This window comes from Chrysemys picta, chromosome 9 (genome assembly GCF_011386835.1).
Source record: "Chrysemys picta bellii isolate R12L10 chromosome 9, ASM1138683v2, whole genome shotgun sequence".
NCBI classification, from domain to species: Eukaryota; Metazoa; Chordata; order Testudines; family Emydidae; genus Chrysemys; species Chrysemys picta.
Window position 1 is genome coordinate 51,163,373 of NC_088799.1, and position 25,006 is coordinate 51,188,378.

At 52.0% G+C, this 25,006-nt stretch overlaps 1 protein-coding gene across 14 annotated transcripts in view; it reads left to right on the forward strand.

The window, feature by feature from the left end:
* The window catches only part of TBCCD1 (TBCC domain containing 1), a 37,591-nt gene extending 15,780 nt beyond the window's left edge, over window positions 1-21,811 (forward strand). For 8 of the 14 annotated variants that reach the window (XM_042853439.2, XM_065556213.1, XM_065556214.1 and 5 more), the window contains 2 exons: window positions 16,892-17,134; window positions 21,472-21,811. In XM_042853439.2, the coding sequence (XP_042709373.1) occupies window positions 16,892-17,134; window positions 21,472-21,744 (516 nt within the window). In that variant the 3' untranslated portion in view covers window positions 21,745-21,811. Of the gene's footprint in view, window positions 1-8,760; window positions 9,384-16,891; window positions 17,135-21,471 lie in introns of those variants that run through there. The other 6 variants (XM_005303659.4, XM_065556217.1, XM_065556216.1 and 3 more) reach the window with 2 other exon arrangements.
* Window positions 21,812-25,006: the final 3,195 nt, after the last annotated feature.

Genomic DNA, 25,006 nt, shown 5'->3' on the forward strand with positions numbered 1-25,006 from the left:
CTTTTACCCCCAATTGGGGATATTGCAGATTATGGATTCCTCATGCCACCTGATCTTAAGACAAACTTTGCACCCTCGATAATCTGTATGTTATTCCCTGATAACCAGAAACTTCTATGCTCAAACTCTGTTCACAATTTTTTTTTTTTTAACATCATCTTAATAAAATTTTAATTTGTTATATGACACCACTGTGCTAGCTTCTGAGCCAAGTGCCCCATGGCTACAGCCGTTTTTTGGCGGGTGAGAGCGGGGAGCCTTTCCGAGTCTCCAGCACCTGCCTCCCTTTATTAGCCCACATTTTCAAAATGGTGTCTACTCCAGCCGAGCAATTGGCTTCTGTCTCAGGCGAAAACCTCGACCATCAACTCTTTACAAGCATATGCCACGGAAGACATGTATCCATCTACCTTATTTTCTTTTCTCTTTTCTGCATCTGTCCTGTCTGGCAAATGCGAGCTCCCCCTTTGCCTCCAAAACCCCTGTCCATCTGCTCAAAATAGTGGCTGGCAGCATGGCACAGCTGCAATCTCTACTCCAGGGGTAAGCAACCTATGGCACACATGCTGAAGGCAGCACGTGAGCTGATTTTCAGTGGCACTCACACTGCCCGGGTCCTGGCCACCAGTCCGGGGGGCTCTGCATTTTAATTTAATTTTAAATGAAGCTTCTTAAACATTTTAAAAATCTTATTTACTTTACATACAACAATAGTATATATAGACTTACAGAAAAAGACCTTCTAAAAATGTTAAAATGTATTACTGGCATGCAAAACCTTAAATTAGAGTGAATAAATGAAAACTCGGCACACCACTTCTGAAAGGTTGCCGACCCCTGCAACTCCGTCTCTCATTCCCTCGCTCCCCTCCCGCAGCATATTTGAATAATGAAAACACTCAGTTGTGCAACTTTGAGCCATTTGGGACAGTGGCTCTGGGAAAAGTGGTTTGGTTAGTAGTCTCAGATGACATGGGCATTGCATGCCTGTAAAGCACTAAGCCTACAGCTCCCTGCTGAGGTATAAACATGCATTCATACACAGAAAGAGATCAACCTTATGGATAGCATACAGCTTTTAATGTCTTTCCACGGACTTGCATAGAGAGAGGGTTGGAGCAGTTCGTGCTTCGGACAGTCAGTGCAGAACCTGATCTCTTTTTCTCTGCACTTTTCAGCATGTCTGCAGGGGAGATAAAGTAGAAGCAGAGAAATTGCTTGGTTTTTTTTTTTTTTTTCTTTTTTCTTTTTCCCCCTCTGCCCCCACCCACCATCTGTAGGAGTGGGGATAGGTGCACAGTCATTGCTCTGGCATGCCCTCCACTCCTGCCACACTTCTGGGGGACCGGCTTGGTGAAGTTCTTCACCGTGTATTTCACTGGTCTGCCCTTTGCCATGGTTAATAAGGCCATTCTCTGTCGCCTAGTCACCTGCCTCAATGTAACTTCACTGAGAGTCAGGACACGGATTACTATCCCGCTCATTCCATATGCTCCCCACTAACTCCTCTGACACCATAGAAACAACTCCAAGGCACAGCCAAATTGCAAAGCCAGAGCGGGAATATAATTTCCAATCCCACCCCCAGCCTCCGAGGCCCACTGCAACTCAAGCCAATCTAGCCCTCCTGAGCACACACCGCCTACTGGCTGTGTGGGCACACTAAGAGCCAAGAATCTCGGGGGTGGTGGGGTGGGAATGAGAGACACATTAAAAAGGATATCCTAGCCTGTCTGGAATACCACTAACATCTGCTTGGCTAGGTTATTTTCCCTACTCCCTCAGCAATGGCACCTGCAGTGGCCAGACCTTCAAGGACAGGGGCTTTATCCATGGCTGAGGGGATAAGGGAATAAACAGAGAATTTGGGATGAAATACCCAGCTTTCATTGTAGACCCCCTCCCCCCAAATAAAAAGAAACGGGTGAAGAGCTGGTAGTTGTATTTGAGGTCAGAGATGGAGGAAGACAGGGAGCTATTGAACAAGAGAGTTGAAGTGGCTAGAAACAGTGTCACAGTGGCTAGGGACAGCGTTGCCATGGCAAAAGGCACTGTGGAGGAAGAAAGACACATGCGTAGGTGACTCAAGGAGGTTGTACAAGCTCAGAATGCTCTGCTGCAACGCATGCTGCAAATGGGCATACAGACAATCCAGTGCCCTCAGCCAGGACCCAGCCATGTTCTTCTTCGAGTGATTGCTCATATTGATTCCAATTAGGTGTGTGCAATTGTCGGAAAGTTTTTCTCTTAGGAGGACCCATCGGGTCGGCTGTGGAGCCCCCTGGAGCGATGCCTTCATGGCGCTCAATATATGACCCTGCTGACCCGGCACCTCCTCAGTTCTTTCTTACGGCCAGTGATGGTTGTTGGAACTGTGGCATCTTGCTCAGCAAGTTCTACCACGTTTTCCTACCTTTGCTTGTTTTGTTTGTTCTCTATATGTATTAGTTAGTTTAATTGTTAGTTAGTATTAGTAGTTAGCAGTTGGAATGGGGGCGTTTATCCTCTGTCCTGACCACTTTTTCTTGGGAGGGCTTACATGCCCAAGTCCCAGGGGTTCAAGTCCTGTAGCAAGCCCATGCCAATGGGTGACCCCCACAACGCTTGTCTAAAGTGTCTGGGGGAGGCTCACCAAGCCAGTTGGTGCAGGATTTGCAAGGGGTTTTGCCTCAGAACCAAAAAGGAGCGAGACTTTCGCCTCAAGCAGCTCCTTATGGAGGCGGCGCTTAGACCTCAGCCTCTGCCAGCGCGGCGGGACCTGGCGCTGAGTTCATATGGTGCATAGCGCCCCGGCGGCAGTGGTGGAAGCAGCACCCTGGATGGACTCTGCCAGAGACCTGCAGCACCGCCGCTCCCTGGCTCCGAAACCGGTGGGATTGACCCAGCACTGCTCCCATTCCCCAGTGCAGAAGCGGCACCAGAAGCAAGAGAGGAGCAGCTCTCTGTTCCAGAGGTCCGCCAATGGGGCCGGCCAATGGGGTGCATCCTCAAGAGAAGCACCCAATGCCGAAGTATGTAGAGATGGCACCGTCGACTTTCCTCCCGCAAGGGGACCGTTGAGTCTGGTGCCGTTGGACTCCCTGGCCCAGGTCATCAAGGAGGTGGAGCTACTATCCACCCTGGACACCTTTGAGACCGTGAGGGACCTCACTGCCATGACAGTGCCCAGGTCACTCACTCCTTGCACCAAGCCTCCAGTACCACATCGTATGGCACCGTTTCGAGGCAAACCAGCTATGCTCCAGCCCTCGGCACAGCTGATAAAGTCCCGGTGCTGCTCTAGATTGCGCCAGCGCTCCTGCTCGCGACGTCAGTCCTCGTGTCGCTCCCCATTACGCAGCAGGTTCTGGTCCCAATGCCGCTTAGTGACCCCGCGCAGCTCCAGATCGGGGCACTGCTCCAGGTCGTGGCACTGCTCTCCAGCCCTTGAGATGAAGGATGCGTATTTCCATATAGCGGTTCGTCCCGCACATCGGCACATCCTACGCTTCGTGGTCAACCACAAGTATTACTAATTCACTGCCTGCCCTACCATTAGGCCTCTCAACAGTCCCCCAAGTGTTCACCAAGTGCATGCTGGTCGTGGCTGCTTTCCTCTGTCGACAGCAGGTGCAGGTATACCCCTACCTCGACGAATGGCTGCTCAGGGGCCACACCAAGGGACAGTTGCAGTCCCAAATCCGTTTGGTCAGGTACACGTTTGAGCAACTGGATCTTCTCCTCAACATGGGGAAGTCGACCTTGGAACCGACCCAGAGAATAGAATTCATTGGGGCAATGTTACTCAGTTCATGCGCGAGCCCTTCTGCTGGAGACCTGATTCCAAGCCATCACGGACATAATTCAAAGCCTCCAGCAATTCCCAACCACAACAGCAAGGGGGTGCCTGAGTCTCCTTAGCCACATGGCTGCTTGTACTTGCGTGATCCGGCTCAGACTTTTGCAGGCATGGCTCGCTTCGGCCTACTGCCTGGGATGCAACAGCTTGAATTCAGTGGTCACGATGCCAGGGAGGTCCTTATATCCCTCCACTGGTGGCTCAATCCTCAAGCTGTGTGCGAAGGAGTCCCCTTCCACATCCCTCAACCTTCCTTGTCCCTGGTCACAGAAACGTCAGCTCTGGGATGGGATGCGCATCTGGGAGATCTTCAGACACAGGGCCTGTGGTCCCAGGACAAGCTGTCCCTACATAGCAAGATCAAGGAACTGAGAGCGGTGTGCCTAGCCTGCCAGGCCTTTCGGGCCCGACTACAAGGCCAGTGCGTAGCAGTTCTAACAGAGAACACCACCACCATGTTTTACATCAACAAGCAAGGGGAAGCCTGTTCCTCTCCCCTATGCCAGGAGGCCCTTCGGCTGTGGGAGTTCTGCATAGCCCACTCCATTCACCTGGAAGCATCCTTTTAACTAGGAGTTCAGAACACGCTGGCGGACCGCCTCAATAGGTCCTTCCGCGCCCATGAGTGGTCTCTCCGACCGGATGTCATACACCTCATTTTCCAAAGGTGCAGGTTTCCCAGATCAACTTGTTTGCCACTCGACGCAACAGGAAGTGCCTACCCTTCTGCTCCTTCCAGGGTCACAGCCCAGGCTCCCTCACGGACATATTCCTGCTACCCTGGAGACGTCACCTGCTCTGTGCCTTTCCCCTGTTCCCTCTCATGCACAAGGTCCTGCTCAAGGTCTGCAGGGAGGGGACAGAGGTAATTCTAATAGCTCCAGCGTGGCCTCGACAACACTAGTGCACTACTCTACTGGAGCAGTCAGTGGACGCACTGGTCACGTTACCTCTCCTCCCCGACTTACTCACTCAGGGCTACAGTCGCCTCTGTCACCCTGACCTACGGTCCCTCTACCTCACGACTTGGAAGCTTCATGGCTGAACCCCATGGAACTTCTGTACTCAGAACAAGTAAGGAAGGGCCTCCTCGGCCGCAGAAAGCCTTCCACTAGAGCCACGTGTCTGGCGAAGTGGAAGAGGTTCTTGTGCTGGTGTGACCAGTGTCATACACCCCGTCTAGAGGCGCTGGTACCTCTCATCTTGGAGTACCTCCTACACCTGAAACAGCAAGGCCTGGTAGTGCCCTCCATAAGGGTACACCTCGCTGTTATCTCGGCCTTCCACCTTGGAGCATCTGGTTGATACGTCTTCACCAATCCTATGGTTGGTCGCTTCCTCAAAGGTCTGGACTGCCTACATCCCCAGATCAGGCAGTCTGTCCCTGCGTGGGACCTTAACCTGGTCCTCTTCAGGCTCATGGGGCCTCCATTCGAACCACTGGCGACCTGCTCCCTCCTGTATCATGGAAGGTAGCTTTTCTGGTTGCCATTACTTCTGCGAGGAGGGTGTCTGAGCTCTAAAGGCCCTCACCTCTGAACCACCTTACACAGTTTTCCACAGGGATAAGGTGCAACTCAGGTCACACCTGGCCTTTCTCCCCAAGGTGGTGTTGCACTTCCACACCAACCAGGACATTTTCCTGCCTGTCTTTTACCCTAAGCCTCATGCCAGTAACCGCGAGCAGCGGCTGCACTCCCGTGGTATTCGAAGAGCACTAGCTTTCTACATCAAGCGCACTAAGTTGTTCAGAAAATGGAAAACTGGAAAACCAGTTCATAGCGGTGGCGGACCGGATGAAAGGCCTCCCGGTCTCATCTCAAAGAATATCCTCCTGGATCACGTCCTGCATCCGCACGTGCTATGAACTGGCCAGAGTGCCGATCCCGGCTCTCACGGCGTACTCCACTAAGGCCCAGGCCTGGTCAGCAGCATTCCTGGCCCGGGTCCTGATCCAAGAAATCTGCAGGGCAGCGACTTGGTTCTCGGTGCATACCTTCACCTTTCACTACGCCATCGTCCAGTACGCCAGAGACAATGCGGCGTTCAGCAGAGCGGTGCTCCAATCAGCATTCCTTAACTCTGACCCCACCGCCTAGGTAAGGTTTGGCAGTCACCTAATTGGAATCGATATGAGCAATCACTTGAAGAAGAAAAATCGGTTACTCACCTCTCATAATTGTTGTTCGAAATGTGTTGCTCATATCCATTCCAAACCCGCCGGCCTTCCCCTCTGCCAGAGTAACCGGCAAGAAGGAACTGAGGAGGCATCGGCAGGGTCATATATTGAGCTCCATGAAGGCACCACTCCAGGGGGCTCCACAGCCGACCCGACGGTGCTGCTAGGGGAAAAACTTTCCAATGACCGCACATGGTGCGTGCACACCTAATTGGAATGGATATGAGCAACGCATCTCGAAGAACAACAGTTACGAGAGGTGAGTAACTGTTTTTTCTGCAGCCCCTGGACAACACAGGGTACTGGGAACACCAGCATATGTTCCCCGCTGTACCCCTGCAGTCATGCTCTCAGAGGCCATTCCCTGGCCCAAGCTCAGGGCAGCGAGAGCAATTGTACCTGGGAAAGCAGCGCTTTTGAGCCATCCAGTGCACCTGATAACTTCGAGCCCTGCCACTCAATACCAGACGCCCCAAGAACAAGAGGCAACAACGAGGCGTGTACTCACCCCTTGTAGTCTGCCGTCCACTGCACTGTCACTTTAAAGCTTTGCTTCATTGTTTAATTAAAGCTTCATTTCTGCTGGTTTAAAAATCTATTCAGAAAGAGTCAGCGATGCACTTTATACAGGCAGTCCATTCATTTTGACTAAGTCAGAGGTTTTTACAAAAGGGTAAAGGCACAGACAAGATAAAATAAGGATTGCTACATCTACCACCTATCAAAGAGACTGCACAGCTCACAATCCATTCCCAGTTGGGATAACAGCTGGATGTATAGCTGCGCATTTTCAGGCCTGAAACTCCAGGAGCCATAGACATCCCTGACAATACTGCACTGGCTGTTTCCATTGGACATTTTGCTGGCTGCTCAAACCCCTGAGCAAGTCTCTGCACCACAGCCTCCCACCCATCGGAAAGGCTTTCTCACTTACTATCTCAAATATTGTGCAAAATATAACCTGCAGCATGGGGGTTTTTTTCTCCAGCTTCTAACCTATTCCACAAACAGTACCACCTTCCTTGCAGATGGCCAAATGCACACTCTGCTGTCATTCTGCAACTACTGAGGCGATGGGATCATGAACCAGGGCAGCAGCAGCAGTCTCGCTTGATAACTGGAGCAATTGCCACATCATTAATGTCCAGAACGATGCTGGGGGCAAATTCTCCTTTATTTATTCAGATAATTAGAGCTGAGTGTTGAAAGAGCCTAGCATTGTGGGTCTTTCCAGACCACCCTATGTTTGTGAACTTGCCACGGTGGTCAACCAGCCCTTGGAACACCATGGAGAAATATCCCTCTTATACACTCTGAGCCATGGTGCGGGGGACAAGCAGTTGGCATGTGGGTCCCATCAGTTGCCCCAATGCTATTTGGGAACCCCACACGTGCAAAGCCATCAACTTTCTCCTGAATATTACGAATTGGCTGGTTATGAACCAGTAGCATTAGGAGGTGACCAGCTAACATGTGGCATTGGCGACCAGCGTCTTTCTGGGTTTGGGCACCGCATGTTTGGTATGCTGCCACTGCCGCTCTGGGGCTTGCCATCCTGAAATTCTCTCATCACTGCTGGTCGTCCCAGGTCTATGGAACAATCTTTTCCCACCAATCCCCACTGGGGTGTTTCCCAAGCCCTTAAAAGGTGTTGCACAGTGTGACCCTGCTTCAGGAACAGCTCCGGTAGTAGCAGTTGCTCTGTGTCGTCCTTGTCTTCCTCATCCTTATCGTTCCTCCACCACTGCCCAACCTGCTGCTGAAGGAGCTGCTGCTGGAGTCGCCATATCTGCTTGGTAATGCGGTGGGCGAACTCCAAAGATAGAGCCAAGTCGCTCAGCTTCGAGAGCTGAACTACATCCCAAACAGTCTCTATCTAGGTGCAGTTGCCAGCATAGTGGTATGGAGCATTGCTGGGTCCATGCTGGCTGACAGCAATTTGCAAACGGCACTTGCCTCTCCAGAAAGAGAGGAATGATGGGCTGGAGAGAGCTGAAGCATGGGATGTTTTTGAATTTACTCCAAGTCCCGGAATTCCACTGGCTTCTTCATTGCATCCCACCGCATGCAGCGAGAACCACCCCATCATGCACACTGTGTAGCATTGAAGCAAAGGACCATGGGATACCCTCCGAGAATGCCATGCACTTAGTGCACAGCAAGCCCCTGCCGCGTGGACACAGAGATGCAAACTGAAAGAAGGCACAGCCAGCCTGTGTACACTATTGGTGCAGCTTGGGTTAATTATTCAGTTAATACACCTCTACCCCGATATAACACTAATTTGGATATAACGCGGTAAAGCAGTGCTGGGGGGGGGGCTGTGCACTCCAGCAGATCAAAGCAAGTTCGATATAACGTGGTTTCACCTATAACATGGTAAGATTTTTTTTTTTTTTTTTTTGGCTCCCAAGGACGCATTATATCAGGGTAGAGGTGTATTGTGCGTTAATTCTGCGGATTAATCCCTCTATAGACAAGCCCTCAGTGGCCACTTCCTTGATGCCTCAAAGAATTCTTTCCCATATAATCTTTTGAATTTTCTAGTGGTGGTGCACAAGGAGCCAGACACTTGCCCCTGGTATGGGTACAATCACCACACATTTCAAAGGGTGAGGAATAGTTTGCTAACTCAAACTGATCATGCTCTGGGTTTTTCTCCAGCAAGCTGTTGGCCTGGGGAGGGGAAGTCACTGAATTGTTGGTGATTGCATGGTTGGAGTGAAGTTGTGTTTTGTTACAGCGTTGTGAAGATGGATGGTGACAAACTGACGGTGGTTTCCAGTGAATACTTTGGGGTCATGCTGGTTAGACACTCCTGCGGTGTTGCAAATTAATTAGGATATCTGGACCTCGGCATCAGCATGAGCTGGACTCTTTTTTTTTTTTTTTTTTGTCCTGTTCAAGACATCACTGCATCACCTTGCTCCTTTCCAGGACTTGGGGTACATCAACTCTCCAGCTGGCTTCAGGTGGAAACCAGATGAGGGATTACGTGGTAAGGAAAGGTGTTGCAAAGACAAGCCTGCGCCTTGCTGTGGGCCTCTTAGGCAGGGTGGGTGCTTAGTTAAAATTCTGGACATGTACGTATCCTGCGAAGGCAGTCACGCTGGTGTGACACTAGCTGCAGGGTCATGGGGCTGTTGTGTACCTGTCTGGGGAAGAGCTTGTTGCTCCCTTTCATAAATGAAAAGAAAATGTTTGATTTATTTTTTCCCCCCTCTCTCCAGTGTGTAAAATGAACTTCAGGTATTTTTCTATGTGGAGATGGCGTTAGCACTTAAAGGATGAAGTTTCATGAAATTGCCTAGGTCTTTGCCTCTTCCTTGCTTCTGTGAAATGTCAATAAATGGAATTTTAAGCCAAGTCAAGCATGTTTCCTAGGAAAAAAATTCTCAGTAATGAGGTGGCCAAGGACTGGGGGGCTCAGCCCCCCAGATCTGAGCAACCTTAGCCCAGCTCAGTGGGTGAAGCTCTGCCTCTGGCAGTTCCAAGGCTGGCTTGGCACAGACCTGCCTGGCTGCCAAGTAGCAGGACAAGCAGGGAGAGTCGCCAGAGGCGGCAGCAAGAGGGGTGTGCCAGGCCCCCGCATGGTGCGGAGTCCCTCCTGAGTGCAGCCATGCCCCGTGCTGGTGTGGTGGGGGCAAGGCCTTCTCTGCTGTTGCTTGGGAGCAGATCTGGCTCTGGGGTTGGTGCCACATGGGGAGGGAGTGGGCTGCAGAGAAAGGAGCCAGACATCGCCATCCAGCTCCCAAATAACCCCTCACCCAATGTCGTCCTCCTGCCCCAAATAAACCCAAGCCTCACAAAACCATCTCCTGTTACAGCTCCTCACTCATCCCCCTCACATTTAGAAGAGCCGGCCACACTAAATCTCTGAATTCTGAGAGTCAACAGGCCAGAGTGGAGAGTTAGGCTCAGCCCTGTGTGGGTGAGGTGGGCTCACTCTCCTATTGCCCGCCCCCCTCCCCCCCCCCCCCCCAGCCCTCCCCTGCACACAGGCTGGGATGGAGAGAGCAACCCGCACACGTGCACTGGAGAGCAGTGTCTGACTGTTTTGACTCATTTCTTCCCACCACAAAGAATATTTTCACCAGCCACCTACGGTTCTAGCTCCTGCGGTGCTCTGACATGTAAATGTGGTCATATTCCATGTGGGGGGAACATTACTTCCCTTAGCAACAGTGGGTGAGACTTCTCAGTCCTGGAGGTCAGTGAGTTAGTATCAGCTGTGGCATCCCTGTCACAACAGTAGTTTGATCTGAGCAGTGTTTCCTGTCATCAATATTTCAGCTTCCCACAGTTGAAAATCAACGGGAGTGGGTCTCACCTTCAATATCTGCTCTCAAGACAACCAGTCTCCAAGCGTATGTCCACATTGAGATAAAAACTAACCACAGCTGGCCTGAGTCAGCTTGGCATTTGGGCTTGGGCTGAAGCCTGAGCTCTGGGACCCTGCAAGGGTGGAGGGTCCCAAAACCTGGGCTCCAGCTTGAGCTTGAATGTCCGCAGCAATTTTTAGCTCCTCAAGTTCGAGCCAGCTGACCCAGGGCATGAGCGGGGCTCGTGGGGTACATCTGATTGACCAGTTCACAATTAGTGAGGCAAACGAGGCAAGCTGCTGCGTGGTTGATTACATACAACATAGTGAGATGTTTATTTGAACCACCCAACTGGCAAATGTGAAACAGAGAAACCAAACGTGTGGAGCACAAGGAAAATAACGGGATCAGATGCTCTAGTCTCAACATCTTCTGGACCTATGCATGCATGAGTCAGCATTTCCAGCAGGCTCCTGGAGCCAGTAAGTGGGAGGGAGAAGGGGGTTGAGGTATGATCTGAGGAGAGACAGTGGGCCCACATGCTCAGCTAGTGCAAATTGGTATAGCTCCATTCACTTCAGTGGAGGAGTGACATCTGATTGACAGCAGCGGGTGATCTAGGCTAGGTCTACACTACCCGCCTGAATCGGCGGGTAGAAATCGACCTCTCGGGGATCGATTGTCGCGTCCCGTCCCCGAATCGACGCTCTTACTCCACCAGCGGAGGTGGGAGTAAGCGCCGTCGACAGAAAGCCGCAGAAGTCGATTTTGCCGCCGTCCTCACAGCGGGGTAAGTCGGCTGCGATACGTCGAATTCAGCTACGCTATTCACGTAGCTGAATTTGCGTATCTTAAATCGACTCCCCCCTGTAGTGTAGATGTACCCCTAGTCTTCTGGTGTTCAGCCAAAACTCTCCTAGCCATCAGTGGGTGTCATAAATATAAAGGGAAGGGTAATAACCTTTATGTATGCAGTAACAGAAATCCCTCCTGGCCAGAGGTACAGAATCACTCCCTGTAAGGGGTTAATCAGTTCAATTAATCTAGTTGGCACCTGACCAGAAGGACCAATGGGGAAAGAAGATACTTTCAAATCTGGGGAGGTTGGGTTTGTTCTCTTTGTTGGTTCCCTCTTAGGACAAAGAGAGAGACCAAGCAGGTAACCCAGCTCCTAAAAAGATCCTGAACTGATGCATCTAAAAATTACAGAAATTGTAAATAATAGCAAGGAAATGCATTAGATTCTTTTGTTTTAGCTTGTGAATGTTCCCTATGCTAAGAGGGAGGTTTATTCCTCTTTTTGTAACTTTGAAGTTACAGTGGGTGTTTGTTTTGCCTGAGTAACAAGTGAAGATAAGACTTGGACGTGGCTCTTAAAGGTGTGGGACAAACCCAGCTACACCCTCGGGTTACTACCCAATCCACAGTGGATGATGATGAATCTGTCTTACACATTTGCAGGATGATGATAAAAATCTAATTTGGCAACACACCCTCATAGCTTTGCAATGTCACAATTTTACCCCCCACAGGACAACTTACTCATGCAAACTCCTCTTCCCCCATTCCCTGCCCCCCCTGGACCTCCACAAGTGGCTGTCTGTCCTAGGCCCAGGGAACAAATGGAGGTGTTGGCTCTGATGTGCACCTACCCAGCATTTAAATGGGGATGTGGGATAGCAAAAGGGAATCCAGTTCTGGGATTAATATACCGAGCCACTGTAGCACCCTTCAGTGGGAGCTGGGTCCTAGGCTGGATGCTGAGATCTTCATAAACAGCTCTTGGATTAATGGTGGTGAGTGGCCTCACATCTAGCAGAAAACCAGTGTGTGTAAACCACAGACCCTGATACTTAAAGGATTAGGCAGGAAGGAGAATGGGATGCCATTGGGCAGATATCTAGATCAACCTATTGGCCTCAGGGTGCCTCTGGAGTTGGCAGGGTTTAAAGGTGTGCTGGTGTAGACAGAAGCATGCGGAATCATTGGGATGAAATGGATCCGTTCTGACAGACTTGAAATAACAGCTGAGTGGTTCAGGCGCTGCTTGCCAAATTCATCTGCTGTCTTTGTCTCTCTAAGCCTTTGGAGTGGTGCCGGCAATAGCTGGAGAGGTGTTTATAACAGAGTGACTTCTGGGGCACGGACATCTACACCCCTGTGTTCCTTGTTTTGTGCCCTGCTTTGATTGTGTTAAGTATTTACCTAGCCCAGTGCATCGAGTCAGTATAAGGGTGTTCCTAAGAAAGATGGTCTTGTGGTTAAATCACAGGTGATCTTAGTTCTGTCCCTGACTCTGACATGGACTTCCTGTGGGACCGTGGACACCTTACTTAATCCCTCTGTGCTTCACGTTCCTCATCGTAAAATGGGGATAAAAATCCCTCCCCTGGGTATGTCTGTTAATGTTCTTAACAGCAGTTTGAGCCCCTCAGATGGAGGGTGCTATAGAAATAACTAGGTCTTATCTAGAGATCCCTAGATCTCAAAGCACTCTACATAGGTTAATATTGCGATCCCCATTTTATAGATGGAGAAACTGAGGCACAGAGAAGTGACTGGCCCAAGGTCACCCAGCAGACTACTGGCAGAGCCAGGTATAGAATGCAGGTCTACTGAGTCCCAGTCCAATGCACTATCCACTAGGCTACATTGCCCTGTTCAGTGTTATCACTGCTGCACAAACATTCCTCTAAGCAGAGGCCATTCTCTCCAGCTCTCTTCCCACCCTCTGCTGAGCATGTGTTTATGAAACCTGTCACCACAGCACCTTGCAACAGTTGGAAAATGTCCTCTCACAAGGCTTGGTCCCTTTTTACAGAGGGGTGTAGGGCCTAAGATTCTTGGATTCTAGTCAGTGATCAATCTTTTTTAGCATGTTCAAAGCAGAGAGAGCAACCAAACTGTGTCATCCCCCCAGGCAGGGGGCTTCTTAGTTGGAATGTTTTGGTGTTCTGACTCAGCAGACCATTCAGCTCTGATGATGCAACAGCAAAAAAATAAAGAGCATAGCGAAGCCTCCCTTTATTCCCTAATCCTGTTTGCTTTTCTAGAAACAATCCCTAGCCCTAGAATCACTGACTCAATTCTTGGATCCCATTCTCATGACAAAGCGAATGTCTGGTACAAAAGGAGCCTTATAAAAAGGGGCCCCCAGCTTCTGGGTCTTTGCAGGTGCTCCTGGAATTCCTGCAGCAGCTAGGGTGTAGTGCCTAGAACGGAAAATGTCCAAAACAGGAACCAGGGTAAGTGTGTGTGTGTGTATCTTTCCGAGGGGAAGAGATGCAACTTAGGAAGCTGCTCTTGTTTACAAACATGGCAGAAGTGCAGAAAGAGCTTAGGGTAATGGAGCAGAATTTAGCACAGTGGTAGTAGAGTCTATTTCTCTGAAAGAAGATCAGTGAATAAAAAGCAAGTGTTTCAAAAATGTACGTGGCTTTTCCACTGGGGACAGGAGCTTTTCAAACTGAAAGCTCGCTCAGGCAGATAAAATGACTATTTAAAATACAGGGCTGTATTGTGAGTGACAAACATGGTCTCTCCTCCCTTTTTCTTCATACTGGATATTTCTCTTTCTGCTACAGTACATCAGGAAAGCGGAGGTGGGAGGCGAATGCTGTGGCTGTTGGGGAGACTTTCAAATGTGCCTAGTGCCTCTTTCTCTCCTCGGTGTCTTACTGGGGAGGACTGCTGTGCCATGGAGAGCGTGGCAAGCTTGCGGGAAGATGCGCAGTCTGTCTGCAAAGCATCTGAGTTCCAAAGCTAGCAGCCAGCACCAGTGTATGCTCCATAGTTAGGCTGTCGAGGAGAAAGTACAGCGTGACTGCTGGGATGCTGATGCCTGACTCTCTGATCACAGGTGGGGGGAGACCAGTTGTGTGAAGTGTATCATACTGCCAAAGAGGGCACTGCCCAGACACCTGAGCTGCTTCAGGACATGTTTACCCCAGCGTTTTGGAGTGAGCCTCCCAGCCTGGGGTGACAGACTTGGGCTAGCAGGGCTTGTGCCAGCACTCTAAAAATACCTGTGCAGACAGCGCTTTGAAGGTGCTGCTTGGGCTGGAGCTAGGGCTCTGAAGCCCACACCCTTCCCTAGCCTTCAGAGCCCAAGCTGCGGCTTCAAAGTGCTGTCTACACCACTATTTCTAGAGCACCAACATGAGCCCCGCAAGCCCAAGTCTGGTGCTCCAAAACGCCGGGTAGACATACCCTCAGACTCCAGTGCTGTACCCAGGGGTGTTGAGAGCAGCTTTCCCACTGACTTCAGTGGAGGTGGGAGCAGGCCCTACACTTTGGACTCCTAGCAGGTTTAAAGCAGACAGGGATGTAGCTCACAACCCTATAGTCTGCCTATGGATCAAAGTGCATGAGACTGAGAGCCTAGGTGCTGGTTCCCAGTCGGGTGCTGCTTCGCTGAGTGGCCCTGGGCAGATACAGCCAAATTCTGAACTTCCTACTCCCACTGGGGGACACACTGGAGTGACCCTTCATTGCTCTGTGTGCCCGTATGTAAAATGGGCACAATGACACTGCACAGGCATGCCGTGCAAAATATTCTTGTCATCCGCTCCTGTCTCCGAGTCCCATCGCAGCATGAGAACAGGGCGCTGCAGGCAGGCAGGGACCTGCCCCAGTATCAGGTGGGCACAAGGGTCTGCTCATGTAGAACTTACTTCACTACTGGGACCTAAGATCTTCTAAGCAGGGGGAAAGGTGCTTTGTCCGACAGCTGGTGGTGTTGGAGCTGAGCCTGCTGGAGGACAGAACTGACTAAAGATCAAGGACAAAGGTTCACTCGCTGCTTCACTAACTTCTTTTCTTGTTGCTGATATAACTTAAATTGTGGGGAGCAGGAGGCTCCAGTGTCCTCCGAGAGGCAGGATGGTCAGTGGTTAGGGCACTAGCCTAGGACTCGGGAGACTTGCTGTGCCACAGACTTGCTGTGTGACCTTGGGCAAGTCACTTAGCCTCTCTCTGCCTCAGCTTGGCACCTGTATAATAGTGACGCCAGCACTGCCCTGCCTCATGGGCTGTTGTTACTGATTGTAAGGAGCTCAGATGCTATGGTAATGGGGCCCACACAAGCACCTATTACCCCAAATGCATTATGCGCTGTGGAGCCCCTACCTTGGCGTTCTGGCAGTTAACAGGGTAGAGTTATACTAGGAGGTTGATTGTTTGACTGAGGGGTTGGAATGTCACATGTGACGGCTATTTCAGGCTGCTGAGCTCCAAGCACTGTGTGTGTTGTCAGGCCATTGCAGAGATGGGCCGGGAGTTTAGAACTGCAATCCAGAATTCACCTGTCACTTCCCTGTAGGTTAGAGCTGAGCCATCTCACTTGAACTAAGGTTCTGTGCCCACCTGCAGTGAAGTCTGTGTGTGTGAAAGGAGCTTAGTGGAGGGCTGGTGGGGAGGAGTGTGTTCCTTACACATTCCCATGAGCTCTTCTCACTAAGGCTAGACATACTGATCTTTATTGTTAGTCCATTCTTTGCTCTGTGGACATAAACTTCAGGGGTTCTCCGTTCTCTTTGTGGTCATGTTTGAAGGGGGACAGGAAGCAGCCTGAAAATAGGAGCAGCGAATTGTTCTCTGTGACTACAAAACTTTGATTTGCTTGGTTAAAGCAAATTGAGGATGGGGGAGGGAAATCAAATGTATTTTACAAATTTCACTTTTGAAACTTTTTTTCAGTGGTAAAACAAAATGGTCATGTTAAGGCATCATAGCTTAGGAAGTGGAAACAGGCTGATGTATGTTATACATAGAGACTCCGAGAACTATGAAAGGGAAAATCATGCAGTTAATAGATAAGGCCCGATCATGCAAACATTCACATGCTTCATTTTAAAGCACGCGAGTAGCTCTCTCACACAGTATTTGGAGGACTGGAGCCTAAATGTCTTTACCTCTGTTACAAACCATCCCTGAAATAATTAAAATGACAAGAGATGTGAACCAAACTAGCCTTTTCCCTCTCGATGGTTTGTTTACTTTTTGCATTTCCCTTAGCGTGGCCAATGAAAACAGACAGTTTCATTCTTCAAAATTAGAACAGAACTGTGGTGTTTGGGTTGCAAACAGCGGTGCCAACCCTGCCGTTCTTGTTACAAAACTGGCTTTCCCTCAGGCTACTCGCTCTTCTAGGGACTATTGGTGAGTATGAGGCTTCACAGGATTGGGCCCACTGCAAGTAATTTAAACCAAAGCAACCCTCTCCCCCACCCCAATTTTTTTTTATTGCATTTTTCTTTGAATGTCATTCAGACCATTCTAATAATATTAGGTTTTGTCATTTCTTCCCAGGGCAGTCCCTTTAACTGCTCACGGTTAATGATGTGCCTTTATGTTAAAGGCAGTAGCTAAGGAGTCAGCCTTACTCAAATGGTACGGTTTTAACTAACGCATGCTTACTTCAGTGACAGCACTTGCAGTTCTCACCCCCTCAGCCTGACTCTTCGCTGCTTTTGCCCAAGAGTCATCGACTGAGCCGTCACCATCTGTTTGGAAGAAGGAACCTCCCCTCTCTCTGCTTTGCTTGTGTTTCAGATCACTTTCTACGAAGACAAGCATTTCCAGGGCCGTCGCTATGAGTGTGACAGTGACTGCCCTGATTTTCACACCTACCTAAGCCGCTGCAACTCCATCCGAGTGGAGGGGGGTGCCTGGGTTGTCTATGAGCGGCCTAACTTTGCAGGGAACATGTACGTTCTGACCCACGGCGAGTACCCCGAGTACCAGCGCTGGATGGGCCTTAATGACCGCCTCAGCTCATGCAAAGCCATTCACTTAGTAAGTCTGACTTTCCCTTCCTTTCCCCAGTCTCCCCCAAAGCACACATGTTGCTGCTTCTCCTCCATAACACAACAGATGGGATATTCCCAGATATACTTGAGAACGAGGTTAAGAGAATCCCAACAGGTCACATGGGACAATTTCTGCATCATCAGAAGGTTGCAATCTAAGGGGCAAGTGAACAAACCACAACCCTGGGAAGGCAGAGAGAGTAAGAAAATCTTCCCAGGAAAGCTTCAGTGTTTTCATGTAGAACGCAGCTGTAGTTCTATTGAAACGCTGCTGCAGCTCAGTCTAACCCACAACAGAGGGAAATGCTCTGAGCTTCCCCATGACCCGCTGAAGTGGTGCAAAGAAATGTGATGTCAACAGATAAAGAGAAACTCCCCCACTGATTTCAGTGCGAAAAGCAGTTTGCTTTGGGCAGGTTGTAGGTAAGTTTCAGTGGGTACCTCTCACAATTGGGGTGTCAGTGTAGTTTTGTTTGGAAATAACATTGCTGCAGTTTGCTTCTAGGAAGCTGGGGTTTGGAATTTATACAGGGGAGGTGGTTACTCTGTACCCTGTTTTCCTTAGTTTGCTCATCTACTTTCCTTGCTCCTCTTCCTGGCAGACGCAGTTTGCAGCAGCTGGTGTGTACACATGGTGACATTCCCTAAGCACCTATGTCAGTTAGGGGCACAAGCCCCCTGGGAATTTCCATCCCTGGGATTTGTACTCCCCATTCAGTTGCTTTGGAGAATCTTCCCTGCACGGCCTGTGCCAGCCTGGGTTTGTCTGAACCTCTGTAGCTTATTTCCCACTCTGCTTCCTGCTAGAACCGATCTCCCGGTCATTCAGTTTCAGTGCAACTGGCACTAGAGAGAGGAGATGGCTGCCAGGCAGTAGCTCAGCCCCCAACCCCCAGACATGGGGTGTAGGTAGGGGGATGGTTCCCCTAGGAGCACTCCGCTGGTGAGGACTTGCAGGTGTCTGCCTGTGCACAAATCCCACACCCCATTTGCCTAGTTAAAGTTAATTAAAAACAAAACCACTTGCCCCCTCTTACTTGGAATCCCAGGGATGGTTGGCGATGCGAGACAGCGTGCTGCCTGCTTTTCCCATTAACTCAACTGGCCACAGGCTCCATCCCTTTGTCAGTCAAACTTCCAGCTGCTTCACTGTACGTGTGCGGCCTGCGTGGAAGGAGCTCGCTGTCTGCAGCAGGGGCTGGGAAGGACAGTGAGGATGTTAAGTAAAGCCAATGGCGTTTTGATACAAGACTTTTAGTAGAGGGCAGAGTCCTCTTTGCCACATGCTGGCAGCGAAGTGGGTGAGAACAACCCCAACTCATGGAGGGCTGTTCTTGTTTCTCAGGATCATTAGTAGAGTACGGGGAGCAGCGTAAGGGGGAGCAGCCCTGAGCCAGATAGATCCCTCAACTGCCCAAGACTAGAGAGCACAAAAGGGGAATTTTAAGCCCCGTATCACCTCAGGCACCTGCTCCAAGTGCAGGAACATTGGATATAAGGTTTCTCATTCTGCCATGGTCGCAAATCGCTCCGTTCAAGCATTTCAGTAGCTCCTGCCAGCACTCGCAGAGTGCAGGGCCTGGCCTTTGGAAAGACTGGCTGTGTACCTGCTTCACTGAGGAATCCATGCTGACCTGCTCTTACACAGGAGTGGATCTGAGCTCTGTCCTGCAGCTTGTGCTGGCAACCAGCTCACGCCATGGGCAACCTGCTGAGTGAGCAAGGGGCAGCGAATGCTCAATAGTGGTGTGAAAGAAACAGCTGATGCATAAGGTGGATGGGAAGGCTGGTTTCCTTCCAAAAGTTTAGAGGAAGGGAATGTAGGGCAGCCTGGCGTTGAGGCTGGCAGGGTGTGACAGGGTAACCAAGGCGTGTATCCCTGAGTACAGGGAAATGGGACCCTGAGCGAAGTGCAGGCAGTTTTCCCAGGGCATCCCCCTTCCTTAGTCTACGCTGGGAGTTCCCGTAGCTATCAAAGGAGAACACAGTGCTTGGCTGGCTTTCTTTGCCCTTCTTTCAAAGGAAGGCTTTGCTGCTTGTGCTCAGCCTGCCAGCGTGAGGAACCCGTTGCCATGACTAGGCTGTGAAGAGCAGGGAAGCTTTCATCCGCTGCTGGCATTCATGTGACCCTCTCCGCTGGCAGGGAATAAAAGCCAGGTGCATCAAAAGTACAGGCCAAAGCTGATTTTGAAAGGGCCGCAGCTCAGCAGAGTTTCACTGATGGTATACAGCACCCTGTGCATCGTCCTTCATGTGTTGGTTGGAAATGTTTTTATCTGATCAAATGCTTTTGTAGCGCTGTAGTGCAGCTGCCCATGAACTATTAAGTATGGAATAAAGAACATCCCTAAAAATGCAGGGCACGTGGAAGGAGGGGAGGAGGGCAAGTCTCAGTGTAATGCTGGAGGCAATCAATGTGCTTAACAGTGATGCCTGTGGCAACCAAGGAGTGTAAACTAAGAGGTGATAAACCAGTGTCCAGCCAGCTAGTGCCCAGAGCATTACCCCTGCCAGAGGAGGGAAATCCAACGCATTAAATCCTGCAGGCCTCCATATTCCAGAGGCAGGCCTGAGGCATGAGCAGCTGCTCCAGCATCCTCCAGCCAGAGCATACGTTCCCATAGGGGGCTCTGGAACAGCAGGACTTTCCTCTGGAACAGCGGGTGGGCCCCAGAGGACACCACCTCCCCTTCCACTGGTCTCAAAGAGCTGCCCCTTCCGCTTGCTTTAACAGTGGTGGAGCCCTGCTGATATTCTATAATGAAACAGTGGGTGGAAGTATTTAACTTGTAATTTTGACTATTAGCCCAGTCAGCTGGTGCCTGGTTTAGAGTCTTTTGCCTCCCGTGCTGCCTTCACCAATGCCAAGGCCTCGTAGTGGTATGTGACTGCCTTCAGCTGTGCTCAGTGCTTGAAAGAGCCAACGGCTGGGGGCACTCAGCTAGCGGGTCATTAGATGAACGTGAGCTGTGGGAACCTTCCCCCGTGGGCATGGGCCTCCAGCTCATCCAAGGCAGCAGTGAAGCTTTCCTTTCTGGTGGGGAGGGCAAGAGGAACAAGCTGCCCTGAGGAAGGGAAACGGTGGCATTCAGCTTGGAGCTGGTGGTGGTAACAGACCAGGGAGGTAGGGATGAGGTGGGCCAGGCTGCACAGGAAGCTGCAGATTAACACCCTTGCAGCGCTTATGGCTATTCAGTGCTTGAAATCTCAGCAGATATAATGTCTTGCACATGTGAAATGTGAGTACAGGCTGTCACCATCTCATTGACCCCTTACTGCTCTGGGGCACACTGCGGCTCCAGTTCTGAAACCTGCAGCAACCGAAGGGTTAAAGCAATGGGAATCAGTTTAAAACACTGAAGTGCAGCCAGCCACAGTGCATCTCTTATCCGTCACCAGCAGTGCCCTGGCCTCTCCCCTCTTGAGCCTGGGTTTGCCCTACCTGGCCGCTCATCCGTCTTTTCCACCCAGGGATCCTAACGCTGGCATAGCAGGATGGCAGCATCTGGAGATGGGCCAGTGACTACATGAGGTGTAAAGCAGGGGAGAATCAGACCTCTGAGCCTGCAGGGTGTGCTCAAGTGTTAAAGCCTCTGGGCAGTGGAGGAGCCAATACTGGTACAGCAAAAAAAAAAAAATCCAGACGGGCTGGGGGAGCCTAAGGGCACCTTGAGGTGCAACAAACTAACCCAGGTGAACTGGAAAGCCAGCCGATTGTTTTGGTCAGGCCTGTCCTTTTATACGCCTGGGAGCTACCTCTTCCCCGCCACCTCTCCTAGTCACTATGTTCCCATCATCAGTGCATTCCCCAGGGTTGGGGGTGGGGGAAAGGGGAGGTTTCTTGCCTCTCAAGAGTAATGAGGCCCCTTTAATTGTCCACCTGTGATGCTCAGAAACAGCACAGTCCTATGCAAACCCAGGTCTCCATGGCCAGCGGCCTCCTGCAGCCTCCATCCAAAGCCACTGGGACATGAAGGGGCTTGCACAGGAGTGCAATGAGCGAGGGGTTTTGTGGCATAACAGCTGATGCTACTCGGAGTTCTGGGAGGGAAACAGAACCTCCTGCTCCACGTGAAAATCAATCCCTAGCTACCAGGGGTTAGGATGAAACCTGGGGAGGTAGATTACCATACATCTGCCTGTTGTGGGGTCCTTTACCTTCCTCTGGAGCGTCTGGCAATTGCCAGAGGCAGGATCCTGGATGAGCTGGACTCAGGTCTGATCCAACCCGGAAGTTCCTATGTTCCCTGTGTATAGTGAGAGAATGAGCCAGAACTGTGCTGCTGTGCCCAGCAACATGTGATTCTCTGTCTCCTGTTCCAGTCCAGTGGAGACCAGCACCGCATTCAGATCTTTGAGAAGGGGGACTTTGGTGGCCAGATGTACGAATCTACGGAGGACTGCCCTTCGGTCATGGACGAGTTCCACATCCGGGAAATCCATGCCTGCAAAGTGCTGGAGGGGGCCTGGGTATTCTATGAGCACCCCAACTTCCGTGGCAGGCAGTACCTCTTGGAGAAGGGGGAGTACCGTAAGCCCGTTGATTGGGGGGCTGTGTCCCCCACTGTCCAGTCCTTCCGCTGCATTGTAGAGTGAGGGGTGGGGCAGCTCCCCCTTTGCCAGGGAAACCGCGTGGAGTCTGTGAATAAAGCAAGTGGCTGATGCAATGTTGCCTGTCCTGCTTATTTCTGCTCTGGTGGTCGGGCCCTGGCTGGCTGCACCCCGCAGCCACCCCTCACTCATGCTAGGGGCTAGACCTTTGCTACCATTCACCCCTCCCTGCCCTGTGCCAGCCCTTCCCCTGGCACCAGTGCTCCCCTCCTCACCCTGTTAGGGTTGCCACATGTCCGGCTTTCGAACGGAATGCCCGGTCTAAAAGGGACCCTGGCAGCTCCAGTCAGCACTGCTGACCAGACTGTTAAAAGTCCGGTCGCTGATGCAGCGGGGCTAAGGCAGGCTCCCTGCCTGCCCTGGCTTCATGCAGCTCCTGGAAGCAGCCGGCATGTCCCTAGGACCCCTAGGCAGAGGCACAGCCAGGGAAGCTCAGTGTGCTGCCCCTGCCTCAAGCGCCAGCTCCATAGCTCCCATTGTCCGGGAATTGCAGCTGCACAGGGCCGACTGGCTGCGCCTCTGCCTAGGAGCCAGATATGCTGGACGCTTCTGGGAGCAGTGTAGGGCTAGGGCAGGCAGGTAGCCTGCCTTAGCCCCGCTGCACTGCCAACCGGGAGCCGCCTGAGGTAAGTGCCGCCTTGCCAGAGCCTGCACCCCAACCTCCTTGCCTCAGATTGGAACCCTCTCCTGCACTCTAACTCCCTCCCAGACCCTGCACCTCCACCTGCAACCCAACCCCCTGCCCCAGGTCGCACCCAAACTCCCTTCTGGAGCCTGCACCTTGCCCCCACTCCCAGAGCCTGCACATCAAGCCCCCTCCTGCACCCCAACTCCCTGCCCCAGCCCTGACCCCCCTCCTGCACCCCAACCCCCTGACTCCCTCTCCTGCACTCCAACCCCCTTGGCCCCAGCCTGGAGCCCCCTCCTGCACCCCAAATCTCTTATCCCTGGTCCCATCCCAGAGCCTGCACCCCCACCCCCTGCCCCAGCCCAGTGAAAGTGATTGGGGGGGGGGGAGAGCAAGCGACGGAGGGAAGGGGCTGAAGTGGGTAGGAGTGGGGCCTCAGAGAAGGGGCAGGGCAGGGGGCGGGGCAAGGGTGTTCGGTTTTGTGCAATTAGAAAGTTGGCAACCCTATGCCCTGTGCCAGCCCCTCCCCTCCCCATGGCACCAGTGCTCCCCTCCCTGCTCTGTGCCAGCCCCTCCCCTCCCCATGGCACCAGTGCTCCCCTCCCTGCCCTGTGCCAGCCCCTCCTCTCCCCATGGCACCAGTGCTCCCCTCCCTGCCCTGTGCCAGTCCCTGCCTTTCCCAGCCCCTGCCTGGCTAGCCCTGCTGGGAGCCCTGGCCCCCAGTGCCCCAGGACGGATTCTCCATGGCCATGCACCTTGGGGTGGCCTTTGGGGGCCTGTGTATTCAGTTCCTGGCCTCAGTCACCTGCCCTGCTTCCAAAGAGTGGTGACTGGCCACCTACCAAAGGTGATAGCATGTGGGGCCTTGTGCCTGTCGTGCCAGCCTCCCCCAGCGCTGTGCACCCGTCCCGCCAGCAGGTACCTGCTGTGATTGGAACCTCACTACAGCGCCAGCCATGCTAAAGCAGAGAGCTGCCCGCAGGGGACAGAGAAGTGTGGAGGAACTAGGAGAGGGAAGTCAAGGTGAACCCGAGAAAGGGAGAGCAAGAGGGGAAGGATCCCAATAAGGGATAGAGAACTGCCGCCCCACTTTCTGCAGGGGCAGCCAGGGAGTTTTGGTAGCTCAGCCTCTTTGTGACCAAGAGACGCCTTGTGCCTGCTTTTCAGAACACCCCCAGCTCCGTGCAGACGTGGCTGTTGCTCACCAGGGCGGGAGGAAGGGAGACTCAGCTGAGAGACAGGCTCCAGGGAGAGCCAGACAGAGGTGGGATTGGGGAAACAGGCACAGGGGCTGGGGGGAGAGGAAGAAAAGGGAGATAAAGGCGAGAGAGCACACGGGAGAGAGAAACGAACAATCTGGGAAGAGGAAGGAAGGAAGAAATGGGGGGATGGCAGGAAAAGGACATAGCTCAGGTGGAAGCAAGGTCCTGCCCATGCAGAGCCTGTGGTGGGAAATCATTCGTATGGCTCATGGTTAATGGTCCGTGTTCCAATGGTGTCAAAAGGCCCCAAACGAAATCAGGGCCCCATCGTGCTGGGCGCTGCACGTACACGCACTGAGAGAGTCTCGCCCCCAATAAGCATTAGGCCCTGCCTCTGCCGACGGCTGGAGCGCCTATCTCTGATCTCCAGGGGTGCCCGGACCAAATGGGCCTGCTCGCGTCCTTAAAGTTGAGCACATGCCCTCCACCTCTGTAGGCCTGGGGCCATGTACTTACATTGCAGCCTGTGCAGCCAGAGTTGCCGGCGACACTCGCATTCGCTTGTCAGCATTTTGCCTTTCCACCCTTTGGGGGTGGCATAGAAATATTCTCGGCCTAGAGCAGCCGTGCAGGTAAGGCCGACCCCAATGAATGCCTCCACGGGGGAAGAGTGAACTGTTCCTTGGAAGGTAAATAAACCCAATAGCCCCCGAGGGACAATTGTCAGATGCAGCAGGTTTTCCCCAGCCAGAGGGTCAAGCTTTCCGTGGTTCCTGGTCTGGGCCTCTCTCCTGAAGAGGTGTGTTTTCTCGCTGTGCCACCAGGTGTCAGGCTGGCTCTGCTGGGCCCACCACCGCTGGTGTAATCATTCCCATTTCCTGGGCAATGCATCAGCGTGCAGAACATGACAAATGTCCATTTTGCGGGGCATTTTCTCTGCACGGGACTCTGGGGAGCCAGCGAGTTTTTTGCATATCAAGCAAGGGGACCAGGGACTTTGGATAATGACATTTGCTGCTTAAAGAGAGCCCCTCCCTGCAATGGCCCTGCAGTCTCGTCCAGGTTGATAGATGAGGTTATTACATGGCAGTGAGGCAGGTTAAGTGATGCTTGTCAGGCGCTGCAGGGATATGGCCCCCTGTGAGTACATTAGTAATTGGGGGTGGGGCGTGTGGGAAAGGGTCCTGCTCCAGAGGAGAGGGGCTCTGCTGCAGCACAGACAGGGAAGGGGGGGGGGAGGGGAGGGGCGGGAGGCTGCATGCCCTGGTTGTAAGGGGCTGGATGTAAGGGGAAGGGCCTGGTGGGCAAGTTTAACTGAGGAAGGAGGCCTGTGGCATGGCCCCGGCCGTGGGCACAATGTGTTTAGAGAGGCGGCTGTGGGGAGAAGCTGCTGCAGCTGGAAAAGTAATCGGCTGCC